Source organism: Myotis yumanensis, unplaced genomic scaffold, assembly GCF_028538775.1.
Source record: "Myotis yumanensis isolate MYYU_CA2020_CCGP unplaced genomic scaffold, mMyoYum1.0.hap1 SCAF_18, whole genome shotgun sequence".
Lineage (NCBI taxonomy): Eukaryota > Metazoa > Chordata > Mammalia > Chiroptera > Vespertilionidae > Myotis > Myotis yumanensis.
The window spans coordinates 7,287,702-7,307,667 of record NW_027223769.1 but is presented as its reverse complement, the minus strand read 5'-3'; the positions used below and the strand labels follow the sequence as shown (position 1 = coordinate 7,307,667).

The 19,966-nt window shown below is 43.6% G+C and overlaps 1 protein-coding gene across 3 annotated transcripts in view; it reads right to left on the bottom strand.

Annotated features, from left to right (window-relative positions):
• ZNF567 (zinc finger protein 567) overlaps positions 1 to 19,966 on the bottom strand; it is a 72,515-nt gene that overhangs the window by 46,545 nt on the left and 6,004 nt on the right. For all 3 annotated transcript variants that reach the window (XM_070398411.1, XM_070398412.1, XM_070398413.1), the window contains one exon: positions 17,118 to 17,187. In XM_070398411.1, the coding sequence (XP_070254512.1) occupies positions 17,118 to 17,187 (70 nt within the window). The remainder of the gene's footprint in view (positions 1 to 17,117; positions 17,188 to 19,966) is intronic.

Below are 19,966 nucleotides of genomic sequence, written 5' to 3'. Positions count from 1 at the left end.
GAGGCTGAGCCACTGGGCCCTATAGGACATCTAGCATAGAAAGCCACTCTATCAACACAGGGAAGCAGCCAAAATGTGGAGACAAAGAAACAGGACACAAATGACAGAAATGGAGGAAAGCAAACTACTGTATATAGAGTTCAAAACCACACTTTTAAGGTTTTTCAAGAATTTTCTAGAAACCGCCGATAAACGTAATGAGACCTTCAAGAAATCTAGTGAGACCCTCGATGTTGTGATAAAGGACCAACTAGAAATTAAGCATACACTGACTGAAATAAAGAATATTATACAGACTCCCAACAGCAGACCAGAGGATTGCAAGAATCAAGTCAAAGATTTGAAATGCGGAGAAGCAAAAAACACCCAACCGGAAAAGCAAAATGAAAAAAGAATCCAAAAATACGAAGATAGTGTAAGGAGCCTCTGGGACAGCTTCAAGCGTACCAACATTCGAATTATTGGGGTGCCAGAAGAAGAGAGAGAACAAGATATTGAAAACCTATTTGAAGAAATAATGACAGAAAACTTCCCCTACCTGGTGAAAGAAATAGACTTATAAGTCCAGGAGGCGCAGAGAACCCCAAACAAAAGGAATCCAAAGAGGACCACACCAAGATACATCATAATTAAAATGCCAAGGGCAAAAGACAAAGAGAGAATCTTAAAAGCAGCAAGAGAAAGACAGTCGATTACCTACGGGGGAGTACCCATATGACTGTCAGCTGATTTCTCAACAGAAGGTTTGCAGGCCAGAGGGGAATGGCAAGTAATATTCATAGTGATGAATGCCAAGAACCTACAACCAAGATTACTTTATCCAGCAAAGCTATCATTCAGAATTGAAGGTCAGATAAAGAGCTTCACAGATAAGGAACAGCTAAAGGGGTTCATCACCACTAAACCAGTATTATATGAAATGCTGAAAGGTATCTTTTAAGAAGAGGAAGAAGAAGAAAAAGGTAAAGATATAAATTATGAACAACAAATACACATCCATCAACAAGTGAATCTAAAAATCAAGTGAATAAATAATCTCATGATCAGAATAAACTGGTGATTATAATAGAATCAGGGGCATAGAAAGGGAGTGGACTGACTATTCTTGGGGGGGAAAGGGGTGTGGGGGATGAGGGAAGAGACTGGACAAAAATCGTGCACCTATGAATGAGGACAGTGGTGGGGGGGGGTGAGGGCGGAGGGTGGGAGGGGAACAGGGTGGAGGGGAGCTCTGGAGGGGGGGGAAAGAGGAACAACTGTAATAATCTGAACAATAAAGATTTAATTAAAAAAATAAACTAAACAAAACAAAACAAACAAACAAACAAAAAAACCAGCCGAAATCCGACATTAGGAGTATGTCAGGGTCTAGCTGACCAAGAATGGAAAAAAAAAAAATATCACAGCCTTGTACCCAATGATGGTTGTTTGAATTATTATTGAGGAAAATAATGAAATTTGGGTTGCTAAATCTGGTTACCAAGGTTTTTAAAATAGATAATGTTGCCCAGATGGTGTGGCTGAGTGGTTGAACATTGACCTATGAACTAGGAGGTCATGGTTCAATTCTCAGTCAGGGCACATGTCCAGGTTGAAGGCTCAATCCCTAGTAGGGTGTGTGCAGGAGGCAGCCAACTGATGAATCTCATCATTGATGTTTCTGTCTCTCTCTCCCTCTCATTCCTCTCTCTGAAATAAATAAAAAACATATAAAAATAGAAAATGTCTCTTTTGGCCTTATACTACTACAAAGGCAAAAAGAAAAGACCAAGATCCTAAGATTTGATGTTGGAAACATCAAATTAATAAATTTTCATTTGCAAAAAAAAAAAGTTAATGAGAGTATTATACTAGCTCTTAAAAGAAAACAGAGTACTTTCTAATTTATTTTATGAAGTGACTGTTACACTGTTACCAAAACCAGAAAAAGACATTAAAAGAATATTACAGAGCAGTTTCCCTGATAAATTCTGAAAAAATTTAAAAATAGATCGATGATGACTCCCTCAAAAAAACAAAAACAAAAACAAATAATAAATTTAAAAATATACTAGCAAATTGAATAAAGTGACATATAAAAAGCATTACACATTATGACCAAGTGGTGCTTATTGGAATACAAGGTTGATATAACATCTGAAAATCAATAACAGTCATTATAATATCAGAATAAAGTAGGAAAACTATATGATTATTTTAAATGAAGAAAAAGCATTAGGTAAAATTTTAAATTTACATATATTTGCTGTCACCAATTCTATTAACACTGTAGATACTACATAATTAGAAAAAAATGAGGCATACAGACTGGAAAGGGAGAAGACAAACTATTTACAGATAACATGATTAGATATGTAGAAAGGACTAAGGAATCTACAATAAAGGGTATTAGAAATAATAAGTGAATTTAGCAAGTCATAGGATACTAATATCAAAATACATAAATCAACTTTTTATACACTAACAATAATTGAAAATGAAATTAATGAATAAGATTAACAAAATATCTGTAAGACTTATACATCAAAAACTACAAAAATCGAGAAAACCAAGATGGTGGCATAGGTAAACACCGGAGATTGCTGCCTCGCACAACCACTTCAAAAATACAACTAAAAGATGGAATGGACATCACCCAGAACCACAGGAAGGCTGGGCTGAGTGGAAATTCTACAACTAGAAGGAAAGAGAAAAGCATTCTGAGACTCAGAGGAGGTGCAGTGCGGAAGTAAAATACTAAGGTACAGAGGCGCACACGGAGCGGGCTGGTGGCTGAGGGCGCCGTTGTCTTTTTCAATCCGTAGGGAGTCTCAGACTCTGAGCTCCAGTTCCGGGTGAGTCTCTGGGGACCCAGACTCATATGGGGAGAAACGGGACTGTTTGGCATCAGTCGGAACTCCAGGGCAGCTTTCTCTCGGAGGTACTTGCAGCAATTGCTGGGTCACTGAGAAGTGGGGCCTCTGAAGGCAGGGCTGAGAGCAGCCATAACTGCTCACTCTGCCCGTCCTGTTGATCCCCTGGGACCTGCCCCACCCAAGCCTTTCATGGAGGCGTTTGCTGGATAGCCTCAGGCAGAGGCTAGATTAGCACCTCCCTAGAGATCCAGGACAGAAGTTCTCCCACTGCAGACACAGCTGATTCTCACAGCCAATTGGCCTGGAGGGCAATCCCGCCCAGTGATACCTACAACAATCAAGGCTTAACTACAACAAGACTGTGCACAAATACCACAAGGGGGTGCACCAAGAGTGTCCTCCTCAGGTAATTGGGGAGGCTGAACCACTGGGCCCTAGAGGACACATAGCACAGAAAACCACTTTATCAACACAGGGAAGCATAAAAAATGCGGAGACAAAGAAACAGGACACAAATGACAGAAATGGAGGAAAGCAAACTGCTGGATATAGAGTTCAAAACCACACTTTTAAGGTTTTTCAAGAACTGTCTAGAAGCTGCTGATAAATTTAGTAAGACCCTCGAAAAGACTGGTGAGACCGCCAATAAATGTATTGAAATCCTCAAGAAATCTAGTGAGACCCTTGATGTTGTGATAAAGGACCGACTAGAAATTAAGCATACACTGACTGAAATAAAGAATATTATACAGACTCCCAACAGCAGACCAGAGGATTGCAAGAATCAAGTCAAAGATTTGAAATGCGAAGAAGCAAAAAACACCCAACCGGAAAAACAAAATGAAAAAAGAATCCAAAAATACGAAGATAGTGTAAGGAGCCTCTGGGACAGCTTCAAGCGTACCAACATTCGAATTATTGGGGTGCCAGAAGAAGAGAGAGAGCAAGATATTGAAAACCTATTTGAAGAAATAATGACAGAAAACTTCCCCTACCTGGTGAAAGAAATGGACTTACAAGTCCAGGAGGCACAGAGAACCCCAAACAAGGGGAATCCAAAGAGGACCACACCAAGACACATCATAATTAAAATGCCAAGAGCAAAAGACAAAGAGAGAATCTTAAAAGCAGCAAGAGAAAGAGACTCAATTACCTACAAGGGAATACCCATATGACTGTCAGCTGATTTCTCAACAGAAACTTTGCAGGCCAGAAGGGAATGCAAGAAATATTCAAAGTGATGAATGCCAAGAACCTACAACCAAGATTACTTTATCCAGCAAAGCTATCATTCAGAATTGAAGGTCAGATAAAGAGCTTTACAGATAAGGAAAAGCTAAAGAAGTTCATCACCACCAAAACAGTATTATATGAAATGCTGAAAGGTATCCTTTAAGAAGAGGAATAAGAAAAAGGTAAAGATACAAACTAAGAACAAATACATATCTATCAACAAGTGAATCTAAAAATCAAGTGAATAAATAATCTGATGAACAGAATGAACTGGTGATTATAATAGAATCAGAGACACAGAAAGGGAATGGACTGACTATTCTTGCGGGGGAAAGCATTGTGGGGGATGCGGGAAGAGATTGGACAAAAATCACGCACCTATGAATGAGGACAGTGGGTGGGGAGTGAGGGGGGTGGGTGGGGTGGGAACTGGGTGGAGGGGAGTTATGGGGGGAAAAAAAGAGGAACAAATGTAATAATCTGAACAATAAAGATTTAATAAAAAAAAAACTACAAAAATCTACTGAGAGAAACTTTACAAGACCATGGAAATACACCAGGTCCATGGATTATAAGACGTACGACTGTTAATATTCCAATGATCTCCAACCAATCTATAAAGTCTTCAAAAACACAATTACAGTCAAAGTAGGTTGTTTTATAGAGATCAATAAGTTGAGTCTAAAATTTTATGGAAATGTAAAACCCCTAGCATATCTAAAACAAGTTTTAAAAGAATAGAGATGGACCTACCTCAACAAACAAGAAAAAATGGTAGTAAATCATCTAAATCTACAGCTCAAAGAATTAGAAAGAGAGCAACAAGAAAACCCCAGAGTGAGCAGAAGGAAGGAGATAATAAAGATTAGAGCAGAAATAAATGACATAGAGACCAAAAAAACAATACAGAAAATCAATGCAACCAAGAGCTGGTTCTTTGAAAGGATAAACAAGATTGACAAACCTCTAGCCAGGCTCACCAAGAAGCAAAGAGAGAGGACCCAAATAAACAAAATCAGAAATGATAGAGGCGAAATAACAACAGACCCCACAGAAATACAAATGATTGTTAAACAATACTACGGACAACTCTACTCCAAGAAACTAGACAACCTGGAGGAAATGGACATATTTCTAGAAAAATACAATATTCCAAAACTCAATCAGGAAGAATCTAAAAATCTCAATAGGCCAATAACTATGGAAGAAACTGAAGCAGTCATCAAAAAGCTTCCAGCAAACAAAAGCCCAGGACCAGACGGCTTCACAGGGGAGTTTGACCAAACATTCAAGGAAGAACTAAAACCTATTCTCCTCAGACTACTACAAAAAATTCAAGAGGAAGGAACACTTCCAAGCTCATTCTATGAAGCCAGCATCACCCTAATACCAAAACCAGGTAAAGACAACACAAGGAAAGAGAATTACAGGCCAATATCCCTCATGAACATAGATGCCAAAATCCTCAACAAAATCTTAGCAAATCGGATCCAGCAGTACATCAGAAAGATCATACACCATGACCAAGTAGGATTTATCCCAGGGATGCAAGGATGGTACAATATCCGCAAATCAATAAACGTGATACATCACATAAACAAATTGAAGGGAAAAAACCACACAGTCATATCAATTGATGCAGAAAAAGCGTTTGACAAAATTCAACACCCATTTTTGATAAAAACTCTCAGCAAGGTGGGAATAGAAGGATCATACCTCAACATAATAAAAGCTATATATGACAAACCCACAGCCAACATCATACTCAATGGACAAAAACTAACACCATTTCCCCTAAGAACAGGAACAAGACAGGGATGCCCACTCTCACCACTCCTGTTTGACATAGTACTGGAAGTATTAGCCATTGCAATTAGAGAAGAAGAAGAAATAAAAGGCATCCAAATTGGAAAAGAAGAAGTAAAACTGTCCTTATTTGCAGATGACATGATATTATACTTAAAAAACCCTAAGGACTCCATCAAAAAACTATTAGACTTAATAAAAGAATTCGGCAATGTAGCAGGATACAGAATTAATGCCAAGAATATATCCCAAGAAACCAAAAACACCAATCAGAAAGGATATATGCACCCCTATGTTCATAGCAGCACAATTCACCATAGCTAAGATTTGGAAACAGCCTAAGTGCCCATCAGTAGATGAATGGATTAGAAAAATGTGGTATATCTACACGATGGAATACTATGGTGCTATAAAAAAGAAGGAACTCTTACCATTTGCAACAGCCTGGATGGAACTGAAGAGCATTATGCTAAGTGAAATAAGCCAGTCAATGAAGGAAAAATACCACATGATCTCACTCATTCATGGATAATAGAGACCATTATAAACTTTTGAACAATAATAGATACAGAGGCAGAGTTGCCTCGAACAGACTGTCAAACTACAGCAGGAAGGCCGGGGAGGGTGTGGGGGCAGGGGGGGTGGTAAGAGATCAACCAAAGGACTTGTATGCATGCATATAAGCATAACCAATGGACATAAGACACTGGGGGGTAGGGGAGGCCAGGGGATTGTCAAGGGTGGGGGGAAAAAGGAGAAATATGTAATACTCTTTGTAATAATTTAAGCAATAAAAAAAAATAAAAATCAACATATGGAAACAAAAAGAATAGAGATGGAAAATTCACATTACCTGATTTCAGGACTTAATATTGTAGTATTACACTAGTAAAAGAATCATAAATAATAAAGAGGTAACATGCAATTTGACCCTCACTCCATCACACTGTCACAAGATGGCTGCACCCACAGCGGAGGCAGGGTTCCCAAAACACAAGATGGCTGTGCCCACAGTGGAGGCGGGGTTCCCGTAATGAGCTGTAACAAGTGATCAGAAGGGACCTGAGGCTGCATGGCGCCAGGCCGGGATGGGGGACCTGAGGCTGCACCCCCCACCAGATGGGGCTTGACAGGGGACCTCAGACCACGCCCCCGCCTGGCAGGGCTTGACGGGGGACCTTAGGCCGCACCCCACGCCTGGCGGGGATTGACGGGGGACATCAGGCCACACCCCCGGCCCCGGCCTGGGGGACCTCAGGCTGTGCCCCTCACCCCGGTGCTGGGCCAGGGGACCTCAGGCCGCAACCCCACCCTGGCACTGGGCTGGGGGACCTCAGGCCGTGCCCCCTCCCGCCTAGCAGGCCTTGACGGGGGACCTGAGGCTGTGCCCCGCCGCCCGGTGGGGCTTGATGGTGGTGGGGCCGGACGGGTCTGGGTCTCACTTGATTTTGAGGTGCATGTGGGTGGGCGGGGACTTGACTCTGGGTTCCACGGTGTGCCCCAGTCTCTGACAGGAAGATTTTCATATACATTTTACTAATTTTCTTTCATCTCTGACACTTCTATTATAGAGAAAGGGCAAATAGTATTAAAATATTTCCTCTAATTAATTCCCTTTTAATGTGCACGAATTTTGTGCACTGGACCCCTGGTAACTATATAAATCAGCCCAGCCAGCATGGCTCAGTTGGAGGTCACAGCTCGATTCCCGGTTTTGGCATATTCCCAGATTGTGGGCTCGATCCACAGTGTGGGGTGTGCAGGAGGCAGCTGATCAATGATTCTCTCTCAACATTGATGTTTTTCTCTCTCTCTCCTTCTCCCTTTTTCTCTGAAATTCATTTAAAAATTATTTTTAAAAAAAGGAACTTCAATTCTACCTTACAATCATACAAAAGAATTAAGTTGAAATAGATTATACACTTAAAAGGAAAACCTAAAAGCATGAATCATAAAAGTAAAAAACCTGATAAACTGGGTTTCATTAAAATTAAAAACTTCAGCTCTGAAAGACACCACTAAGAAAATAAAAAATCAAGTCATAGATTAAGAAAAGATATTCAGAGTCCTTTTATTTGACAAAAGACTTGTATAAAGAACTCTCACAACAGAAGAATAAGAAAACAACCAATCCACTCAAAAGTTGGCAAAAGTTCTGAACTCAGATTATATAAATGACAAACAGAAAAATGAAAAATGCTCACCATTTTCATCATATCAGGGAAATGAAAATTAAAACAATAATAAAATACCATTACACATTTACAAGGATGACTAATAAAATTATGAAGTGGCCATACCATGTGTGTTGGTGAGGCTATGAAGCTACTCTAAATCTCATACATCACTGGTGGGAATGTGAAGTGGCACAACTTTGCATAACCATTTGGCAGTTTCTTATAAAGATAAACATACATTTGTCATACAACCCACTGATTCCAAAACTACGTATTTACCCAAAAGAAATGGAAATATAGTCGATGCAAAGATTATCTCTGCAAATGTTCATAGAAGTGTCATTCATTATAGTCAAAAAGTGGGAAAAAATGTCTAACAAAAAGTGAATGGATAAACAAATTGTGGTATATTATTCATTCATATACTGGAATTCAGCAATACAAGGAATATTCTCATATACACAACAAATGAATGAGTTTGAAAAACATTATGTTGAGTTAAATAGGCTAATCCCTCAAAAAGCACATAATCTATTATTCCAATGATATGAAATTCGAGAAGAGGCAAAACTAATTTATGGCAGAAGCAGATATAGGATTATTGAAGCCTTGGGGTGGCAGTGGAGCAACTGAATGTATCGGGGCATAAGGGAACCGTTTGGAGTAATGGAAATGTTATAATCTTGACTGTTGTAGTGATTATACTGATCTATATACTTTTCAAAGTTCATGAACTCTACACTTAAAATGGTGATTTTCATTGTATGTAAATTATACCTCAATAAAGTTGAATAAAAAAATAAGGGTTGGTTTCCAGCTCTGCTCGGAGAAGCACAAAATTAGCTCTTATTTGACTGTTATTATAGATAAAATATAAACTCCAAGTTATAAAATGAAAAACTTTAACACCCTATCAACATCAATAAATAGATCTTCCAGGCAGACTACCAACAAGTTGCCTTAAATGACACATTAGACCAGGTATATTTAATTGATATTTAAATATTTCACCCCAAAGCAGCAGAATATACATTATTTTATTTTATTTTTTAATATATTTTTTAATTGATTTTTTACAGAGAGGAAGGGAGAGGGATAGAGAGTTAGAAACATCAATGAGAGAGAAACATCAATCTGCTGCCTCCTGCACACTCCCTACCGGGGATGTGCCCGCAACCAAGGTACATGCCCTTGACCGGAATTGAACCTGGGACCCTTCAGTCCGCAGGCCGACGCTCTATCCATTGAGCCAAACTGGTTAGGACAATATATACATTATTTTTAAGTGCACTTAGAACATACTAGGCCACAAAACAAGATGTAATAAATTTAAGAAGACTGAAATCATATAAAGCGTCTTTTATGATGACAATGGTATGAAACTAGAAATCAATTTTAAGAAAAAACCCCCCAGAAAAAGCACACAAACACATGAAGGTTAAATAACATGCTACTTATAGGATACTATAAGCTCTGAGCTCAAATGAATTAACAATGAGATCCTGGAAGAAATTAAAAGATACCTTGACACAAGTGAAAATGAAAACACAAAACCCCCAAATCTCTGGGACACAGCAAAAGCAATGCTAAGAGGGAAATTCATAGCAAGACAGGCCTACCTCAAGAAACATCTCAAGTAAATAATCTAACCTTACACCTAAAAGAACTAGAAAAAAACAATAACAAATAAGGCCCAAAATGAGTAGAAAGAAGGAAATAATAAAGATCAGAATGGAAATAAACAAAATATGTAGTTAAAAAAACACAAACAAAACAATACAAAGATCAAGGAAACCAAGAGCTTGTTCTTTGAAAAGATCCACAAGACTAATAAACCTTTAACTAGACTCATCAAAACAAAAAGAAGAGGACCCCAATACATAAAATCAGAAATGAAAGAGAAGTGACAGCTTAAAACACAGAAATACAAAGGACTATAAGAAAATCCTAGCCAACATAATTATATGCCAACAAACTGGACAATCTGGAAGATAAGAATAAGTTCCTAGAAACATACAATCCTATAAGACTGAAGAAACAGAAAATCTGAACAGACTGAATATGACCAACAAAATCAAATCAGCAATAAAAAAAGTCCCAACAAACAAAAGCCCTGGATTCGATGGCTTCACAGGTAAATTTTACCAAACATTCAAAGAAGAATTAACACCTATGGTTCCCAAGGTAATCCAAAAAATTCAAGAGGAGAAAAGGCTCCCAAGCTCATTTTATGAGGCTAGCATCACCCTGATTCCAAAACCAGATAAAGACATTACAAAAAAAAGAAAGTTATAGGCCAATATACTGATGAACGTAGATGCAAAAATCTTTAACAAAATATTAGCAATACATTAAGAAGATCATACAGCATGATCAAGTGGGATTTATTCCAGGGATGCAAGGATGGTTCAAAATCTGCAAATCAATCAACATGATTAACCACATAAACAAACTCAGTTAACATAATAAGCCCATAACCCAAAATCATATTAACACGAATAGATGCAGAAAAAGCATTAGACAAAATCCAGCATCAATTTCTGGATAAAACCTCTCAGCAAAGGGGGAATAGAGGGAATATAGCTCAATATAATAAATGCCACATATGACAAATCCACAGCTAACATTATTCTCAACAGGGAAAAGCTAAAAGTATTTTCTTTAAGATCAAGAACAAGACAGGAATGTCCAGTTTACCACTGTTATTCAACATAGCATTAGAAATCATAGCCACAGCAATTGGGCCAGAAAAAAATAAAAGGCATCCAAATTAGAAAGAAAGAAAGACATAAAAGTCATTATTTGCCAATAAGATGCTATAGAGAGAGGATCCTAAGGATTCCACTATAAAACTACTAGAACTGATAAATGAATTCAGTAAAGTAGCAGGATACAAAATTAATATTCAGAAATCCGTTGAATTTTTATATGCCAATAATAAACTATCAGGAAGAGAAACGAAAAAACAATTCCATTTACAATTGCGTCAAAACATAAATGACCTAGCAATAAATTTAACCAAGGAGATAAAAGACCTGTATTCAGAAAATCGTAAGACATTGAAGAAAGAAACTGAAGATACGCATAAATGGAAGCATTTATTGTGCTCATGGATAAGAGAAAGTAACATGGGTAAAATGTCCATATTATCGAAAGCAAACTATAGATTCATCATATCAAGACTATCAAAATACCAATGCATTTTTTAAAGAACTAGAACAAATTCATATGGAACCAAAAATGACACCTCTGTAATCTTAAGAAAGAAGAACAAAGTTGGACATATCAGGCTACCTGATATAAACTATACTACAAGGCTATAGTAATCAAAATGTCATGGTACTGGCATAAAACTGAAAGGACAGAACAGGGCTGATAACCGTGTTCCTAACTCCCCTTCAAGCAAAAGCCATAGAATGTATCAGTTGCTCAGCCAGCCCTTATCTCAGCCAATAGGAACGCAAGGAAACTAGCCCAAGGCCAAAAGTATGCTAGCCACCTCCTGTCTTTGTGTAACCAGACCCTAGCTGCACCCTGCCCTTGCGTCATTAGCCCCCGGCACTCACTCAGCCAACCGGAATCGGCCAAATCAGTGGTCCGAGTGAGCCCCCACCCCCTGACCCAAGCCCTATAAATTCTTTGTTCTTCCAAGACTCCGGGCTCTCTTGCTTCCTGTCACTCCACTGTGTCAGTGAGGGAGGCAGAGGGACCAAACTAGCTAGTTTGAATAAATGACTCTTTGCTTTTGCATCGGATTCGGCTCCTTGGTGGTCTGTCTTTGGGGATTTTGAAATCTGGGCATAACAAAAACCAGACACATAGATCAATGGAAAGAACAGAAAGCTCAGAAATAAACCCATACCTATATGGTCGGTTCAGCTATGACAAAGAAGTTTAGAATATACAATGGGGTAATAAAGACAGTCTTTTTAATAACTGTTTTTGGGAAATTGGACAGATACCTGCAAAACCGCCCCCCCCCCCCCCCCCGAAATACCACCTTCTTACATCATATCAAGAACGAACTCAAATTGTATAATTGTCTAAGCATTATGCCGTACACCTAAAACTAATCTATACTAATAAAAGGGTAATATGCTAATTAGACCGGGAGATCTTACGGATGACCTTCTAGACCTCCTTCTGGACAAAGCCGTGGCTGGGAGGGCTCATCGCAGAGCCCCAGCCAGATGGGCAGGGCAGGTAGGGCCTCCCTGTGGGCAGATATTGATTTCAGGGTGGGCAGGGCCTTCGTGTGGGCGGGGATTAATGGTAGAGCCCAGGCCAGGTGGGAAACGCCTGCCTCTGCTCTGCCATTGATCGCAGAGTCCAGGCCCAGTAGGCAGGGTATCCCTGTGGGTGGGGATTAATGGCGGAGCTCAGGCTGGGTGGGAAACGCCTCTGCGCAGCATTGTTCACAGAGTCCTGGCAGGGTGGGCAGGGCAGGCAGGGCCTCCCTGTGGGCAGCGATTGATTGCAGAGCGTAGGCTGAGTGGAAAGGGTGTCCCTGTGGGCGGGGATTAATGGCGGAGCCCAGGCCAGGTGGGAAACACCTACCTCTGCTCTGCCATTGATCGCAGAGCCCAGGTCTGGTGGGCAGGGCCTCCCTGTGGGTGGGGATTAATGGTGGAGCACAGGCTGGGTGGGAAACGCCTGCCTCTGCTCTGCCATTGATCACAGAGCCCAGACCTGGTTGGCAGACCTCGCTGTGGACAGAGATTAATGGCGGAGCCCAGGCCTGGTGGGCAGGCCTCCCTGTGGGTGGGGATCAATGGTGAGCCCAGACCTGGTGAGAAACGCCTGCCTCTGCTCTGCCATTGATCCCAGAGCCCCAGCAGGATGGGCAGGGCCTTAGTGTGGTCGGGGATTAATGGCAGAGTGCAGGTCGGGTGGAAAACACCTGTCTCTGCTCTGCCTTTGATCCCAGAGCCCCAGGTGGCCAGGGCCTCCCTCTGCACAGCATTGATCACAGAGCCCTGGCAGGGTGGGCAGGCAGGCAGGTGGGGGGGACAGTTGGGGGCGAGCAGGTCGGCAGGGTGGGGGCAGTTGGGGGTGAGCAAGCCAGCAGTGGGGGGCAATTGGGGGTGATCAGGCTGGTGAGGGGGGGAAGTTGGGGGTGAGCTGGCTGGCGGGGGTGGGGGGGGAGTTTGGGGCGAGCAGGCTGGCAGGCAGAGTGGTTAGGGGCGATCAGGCAGGCAGGCAGGTGAGCGGTTAGGAGCTAGTGGTCCCGGATTGCGAGAGGGATGTCCGACTGCCGGTTTAGGCCCGATCCCTGTGGTCAGGACATCCTCCAAGGGGTCCCAGATTGGAGAGGGTGCAGGCCGGGCTGAGGGACACCCCCCCCCATGCATGAATTTCGTGCACTGGGCTACTAGTCTATATATTAAAACCTTAATATGCAAATAGACCGAACGGCGGAACAACTGAACAACCGATCGCTATGATGTGTGGCAGGCACCGGCAGCAGGTGGCAGAGCATGGAACATGGCTGGCATCAGCTGCGGCGGGATGGTTGAGCAGGTGAGCGGGGGTGCCAGACCAAGGTGGGGCACCGGTTGCTGTCATCGGGGTGAGCCTCAGGTAGTTACTGAAAATTCTTTGCTCCCACGTGCTGCGTTCCTGCCTGGCACTAACACTTGCTGCTGGTGCTGGCCCTGCTCACACCCACTGCCGGCACTGGAGCCATTGCTTGCATCTGCTGCCGGCACCTGGCGCCAGCCCAACCGCTCAGCTGTCAGTGGGTGCGAGCAGCAGGTGCTGGCCCCAATCATCCCTGAGGGCTTCTCCACCTCTGCCTGCTCCTGAGGGGCAATCAGGACAGCAGCTGATGCTCGCACCTGCTGACGGAGCTGGCCCCACTCGCACCCACTGCTGGCACTGGCCCCAATTGCTCTGTGCCGCTAGCGGGTGCAAGTGGGGCTGGCGCCGTCAGCGTGTGGGAGCGGCAGCAGCAGGAGTGGGGCTGCCAGCAGACAAGGGACCAGGGCTGTGGCAGGAGGGGCCAAGCAGGGGCGCAGAGGATGGGCCAAGACCCGCCCCTGTGCCCACCGCAGCCTCATGGCCCACCGTTCCTTTCATGGTGCATGAATTCGTGCACTGGGCCCCTAGTATAAAATAATATTGAACATCAACTGTAATTAATAAAATTAAATTTTAAAAAAAGTTCTGGACATAGTGGTGCTGGCTATACATCAATGTGAATGTACTTAATGGCACTGAATTATACATTTAAAATGGTTAAAATGGTAAATGTTATGGTATGTATATTTTATCACAATTTAAAAAAAAATTTAAACGAAAAGTGTAAGAAACACAAAGATTTGTGAGTACTGGAATGAGAGCTTAAAAGACTGGAGAAGGAGCAAAGGTGTTAAATGGGAAGACAAGTAACTGCTATGAAAGAGGCACCCAAATTAAGATACATCAGTGGTAATCTTATCCTATATAATAAAGAGCTAATATGCAAATAGTCGTCACACCTTCACACTGTCACACCGTAATGGCTCAGATACTCAACACTGAGGAGAGAGGAATGGGGATCAGCAAGGCACAAATGAGCTCGAGAGAGAGGAATGGGGACCAGCCAGGCTGCAGCCCGGGAGAGGGACAAGCTGCCTGCCCCGCAGTCCCTGGCACCTGCGGCTGTGGCCTGGGTGAAGCCTCCCACCCACGGTCCCCTGTGGCTGGCCTGGGCGAAGCCAGCCCAGATCCTGGGTGCCTGCGGCTGGCCAGAGGGAGAGAAGCCCAGGTCCCGGGTACCTGAGACTGGCCGGAGGAGGGAATCCTGGGTCCCGGGTGCGGGGCGAGGCAGAGGCGGTTAGGGGCGATCAGGCTGGTAGGGGAGCAGTTAGGGTCAGTCAGGCAGGCAGGCAGAGGTGGTTAGAGCGATCAGGCAGGCAGAGGGGTTAGGGGTGATCAGGCAGGCAGGCGAGTGATTAGGAGCCAGCGGTCCCGGATTGCAAGAGGCAGTCGGACATCCCCCAAGGGGTCCTGGGTTGGAGAGGGTGCAGCAGGGCTGAGGGACCTACCCCCTCGTGCACGAATTTCGTGCACCGGGCCTCTAGTCCTATATAATAAAAGCCAAATGTGCTAAGTGTCCTGTTGTCCCGTCGGCCGTTCAACCAATCAAAGCATAATATGCTAATGATATGCTAAGGCTGCTCAAATGCTTGCTATGACGTACACTGACCACCAGGAGGCAGACAGTTGACTAGGCGACCAGTCGCTATGACGTGCACTGACCACCAGGGGCAGACGCTCCAACCGGTAGGTTAGCTTGGTGCTGGGGTCCGGCCAATCAGGACTGTGTGAGATGGGTCGGACATGCCCTAGAACCCTCCTGCAGCTAGCCAACCTGGCCCCGATCGTGCACCGGTGGGGTCCCTTGGCCTGGTCTGTGCCCTGTCACAATCTGGGACCCCTTGGGGGATGTCAGAGAGCTGGTTTCGGCCCGATCCCAGAGGCTAGGCCGAGGGACCCCACTGGTGCACGAATTCGTGCACTGGGCTTCTAGTGAAGGAATAAGATTCAACACTAAATGGTTCTGCAGTAGAACCGATACATCTATTTCAAGTTAGCTGTATTAGTAGGAGGGCTGGTCCCATAAGCAGACTAGGGGAGGAAACAAAATCAGATGGGCAGGAGTTGATGAGATAAATAAATCTTGGGAATGTGCCTGAAGTATCTGTGGCACATGCAGGTGATGGTGATATCTATTTGGAGGCTGGATATAGTTTTGACACTCAGAATAGCGGTATACAATTAAAATTAATTGAGCATCATTAGAATAACAGTAGTGGATTGTGAATAGGAACAGAGGACTGTAAAGATAAAGAACCAATACAGAATCTGGGTTACACCAGTATTTACTAGATCCACATAAAAAGATAAATGTTCTGAAAGAAAACACCAAGACAATTCTCTTTGAAACCAAGGGCAGAATATTTCAAGGGTTACAATTCCAGTTCAGTAGGTGACCTAATCATATACAATTACTTCTCCTCCATCTGCATATAGAAATAGAAGAAATTTTAAAATAGAAATAAATCTATAACACCATTAGCATCCTGGGGGAGTATTATTAGCAGGTCACAGATTTTAGGAATTGTTAGCAGCCATAAGCAAACTTTAAGGATCAAACCGCAGAAATACAGGAGTCTCAATTCTGTGTATAATTTGCCAAGCGCAGATTCTCAAAGCCTCAAGATAGGATTTCCTGTCATTTAATAATTGCAATCAATTCTATATCCATCTTGACTGTCTTATCTAAGCAAGACAGGTTATGCAGTAATATATTCTCATTTATTTATTTACTAGAGGCCTGGTGCACGAAATTCATGCACGGTGTGGTCCCTAGGCCTGGCTGGTGATCAAAGTGCAAGCGTCTGGCGTGAAGGGCAGGTCCCAGCTGACCTCTGGGCCCTGGGCAGCACCTGGGCCCCCAGGCCTCCATGCATCCCCCTCTGCCTGAGTATAATATACTCAAGTATATTTTTTTCCATTGCTTTTTAGAGAGAATGTAAGGGAGGGAGGAAAGGAGGAAGGGAGGGAGGAGGGAGGGAGAGGGAGAGAGAGAGAAACATTAATGTGAGATACACAGATTGGTTGCCTCCTGCATGCTCTCCAGCCCAGGTGCTCTCTGACCTGGGCCTGGATAGAACCTACAACCCAGGTTTGTGTCCCTGACCAGGAATCAAACTCATGACCCTTTGGAATGTGGGCAACACTCTATCCATTTAGCAACCGCGGCAAGGGTTATTCTCATTTAATTTGAGGAAATGCATTTTAGTCCCAGCAATGCTTCTGGGTGAAGACTGAGAAAGATGTTGAATGATATACCCTCTTAATGTGCAAACACTGGTGAAAATTAGAAGGAGTACTTGTAGAAGATAAATGCTTATCTGGCCAATATGGGAAGAAATGAGAACCACGTCTCTTAAGGGAAAGATAGGCAGGATTTAAAACAAACAAACAAAAAAACACAAAGGCTCAAATATCCTTCAAAAACAAAACAAAAAACTATTTCAGAGAGAAACCATCACCTCACCTGAGCCATGGTTTTGAGATTTGCAAGAGACAGTCTTCTTTTGGGATCCTCTTTGGAAACAGGGTGGTTCCTAAGAAGGCAAAGCTAAGATGAAAAGATGCCATGTTTCACCACACACATACTTTCAGCTCTCTTATGACTCAAATTAAAATTGCCTCCATTTTCATTGTTTTGGCCCTTGTCAACTCAGAACATCCCACATAAACAGTATAGGGAATGGGGGATAAGCTAGACAACTCTTATTTTACCCCCAAAATCAGAGATGCAGGCTATTGGGGCAACAGGTTAAATTTTGGGAAAGCTCCCCTCCCCTCTAGCACCGTCTTTTCTTGCATAAGTAGCCTACTGATATTAACTACTTCCAAGCTGCTCTCCATTAAGGCTCTACAATTTATACTGTCACCAGCAATATATGAGAATACCTGTCACCCCTGATGAATACTGCTGATACGAACTTCTTAATGCTTGCCTATCTAACAGATATAAATTGTGCTTCTAGTTTTTATTTTTCTTATTATGAGAGAAGGTAAGATTCTTTTCGTAAGTTTAAAAACCATCTTTAGTTTCTTCTCTCTTAAAATTCTTTCGGTTTTCTATTAGGTCATTTTTATTTTCTAGATTGATATTAGATCTCTTTTAAAGGAAGGAAATTAATCCTGTATTTACTTAAAGTAATTTTTTATACTTTCTCACTTGACTTTGTGTTTTTCCCATACAAAAATAACTAAAAAAAAAATCGTATGGGCCATCTGGTTATATAATAACCTATAGTTCCTCCACTCACTGAAACTGCCATCTTTATCATATACTTTATTGCCTTTATGTGTTTGACTAGATCTGGACTTTATATTTAGTTCCACTGACGTGTTCATAATTGCCAAGATCACTCTACAGTTATTACAGTTTTAAAACACATTTAAATACTTTCCCCTTCATTACTTTTCTCTTTCAGAATTTCTGGCTTGTTCATATTCTCCTAAGAACTTTAGAAAGTTCACAATTTTACTGAAATTTTAACGGAGCTGCATGAAATGTTTGGGAGTTTGGACATTTTATCATATTGTGTCTTCCTTCCTTTTACTTGTCTTATTTTTAAGTCTCTTAGGAATATTTTTTAAAAATTAGAACAACTCATGCAATCCTTTATATATCATATTTTTGATAGCCACTGGTCTCTTTCATGTTTTCAGATATATCTATATCTATATCTATTATATATCTACAAGAGGCCCGGTGCACAAAAATTTGTGCACTCAGGGGGGAGGAGGGGGGTCCCTCAGCCCAGCCTGTGCCCTCTCCTAGTCTGGGACCCCTCGGGAGATAATGACCTGCTGGCTTAGGCCTGTTCCCGGGTGGCAGAGGGCAGGCCCAATCCCTAGGTGCAGCCCCTGGTCGGGCTCAGAGCAGGGCCGATTGGGGGGTTGGGGCACCGCCCAGTCACACTCAAGGCAGGGTTGATGGGGAGGTTGCAGCGCCACCCCCTGTCACGCACATAGCAGGGCCCATCAGGGGGTTGGGGAGCTCCCCCTGTCACACACAGAGTAGGGCTGATAGGGGAGTTGGGGCACCGCCCCCTGTCACACACAGAGCAGGGCGGATCAGGGGGTTGGGGCACTGCCCTCTATCACCCACAGAGCAGGGCCGATCAGGGGGTTGGGGCGCCGCCACTGTTACACTCAGGGCAGGGCCGAAGGGGAGGTTATGGCTCTACCCCGTCACACACAGAGCAGAGCCCATGGGGGGGTGGTTGGGGCGCCGTACCCTGTCACACACAGAGGAGGGCCGATCAGGTGGTTGGGGCGCCGCACCCTGTCACACACAGATCCGCGGGGCGATCAGGGGGTTGGGGAGCTCCCCCCTATCAGGCACAGAGCAGGGCCCGTGGGGGGAGTGTTGGGGCACCACACCCTGTCACACACAGAGGAGGGCGGATAGGGAGGTTGTGGCCCTGCCCCCTGTCACACACAGAGCCACAGGGTGATCAGGGGGTTTGGGCGCTGCCCTCTGTCACACTGATCCCGGTGCCGGGAGGCCTCGTGGCTCCGCTGATCCCGGTGCTGGGAGGCATATTACCCTTTTACTATATAAGATAGAGGCCTGGTGCATGGGTGGGGCCGGCTGGTTTGCCCTGAAGGGTGTCCTGGATCAGGTGGGGGTCCCCACTGGGGTGCCTGGCCAGCCTGGATGAGGGGATGATGGCTGTTTGCAGCTGGTCACACACTCTTCAGGGTGGTGGTCCCCACTGGGGTGCCTGGCCAGTCTGGGTGAGGGGCTGAGGGCTGTTTTCAGGCTGGCGGGTGACAGAAGCTCCCAACTGCTCCTTTTTTTTTTTTTCTTTTTTTTTTTTTTATTCTGGGCCTGCTTTAGCTCTGAGGCTTGGCTCCAGCTCTTAGGCCTTGGCTGCTGAAAGCAGGTATCTGGTTTGTTTGGGTTCTATAACCGAAACACTGTTTCAACTCCAGCTCTGAGATACCGGCTGGCTGAAAGCAGGTTTCTGGGATTTTGTTTAGCTTTTATATTTGTAACAATGTTTCAAACTGCAAGCTCAGAGGCCGGCAGTGGCAGGCAGGGAACGTTGGAGTCCTCTGTCACTGAAGCAAGCAAGCCTCCTGTTAGCCTCAAGCTGCCTGGCTGCTGGCCGCCAGCTTGGCTGGCAGTTAATTTGCATATCACCCTGATTAGCCAATGGGAAGGGTAGCAGAGTGACACCAATTTGCATGTTTCTCTTTTATTAGTGTAGACTAGATGCCTGGTACACAAAAATTTGTGCACTCGGGGGGGTCCCTCAGCCCAGCCTGTGCCCTCTCGCAGTCTGGGACTCTATGGGGGATGTCCACTTGCCAGCGGGG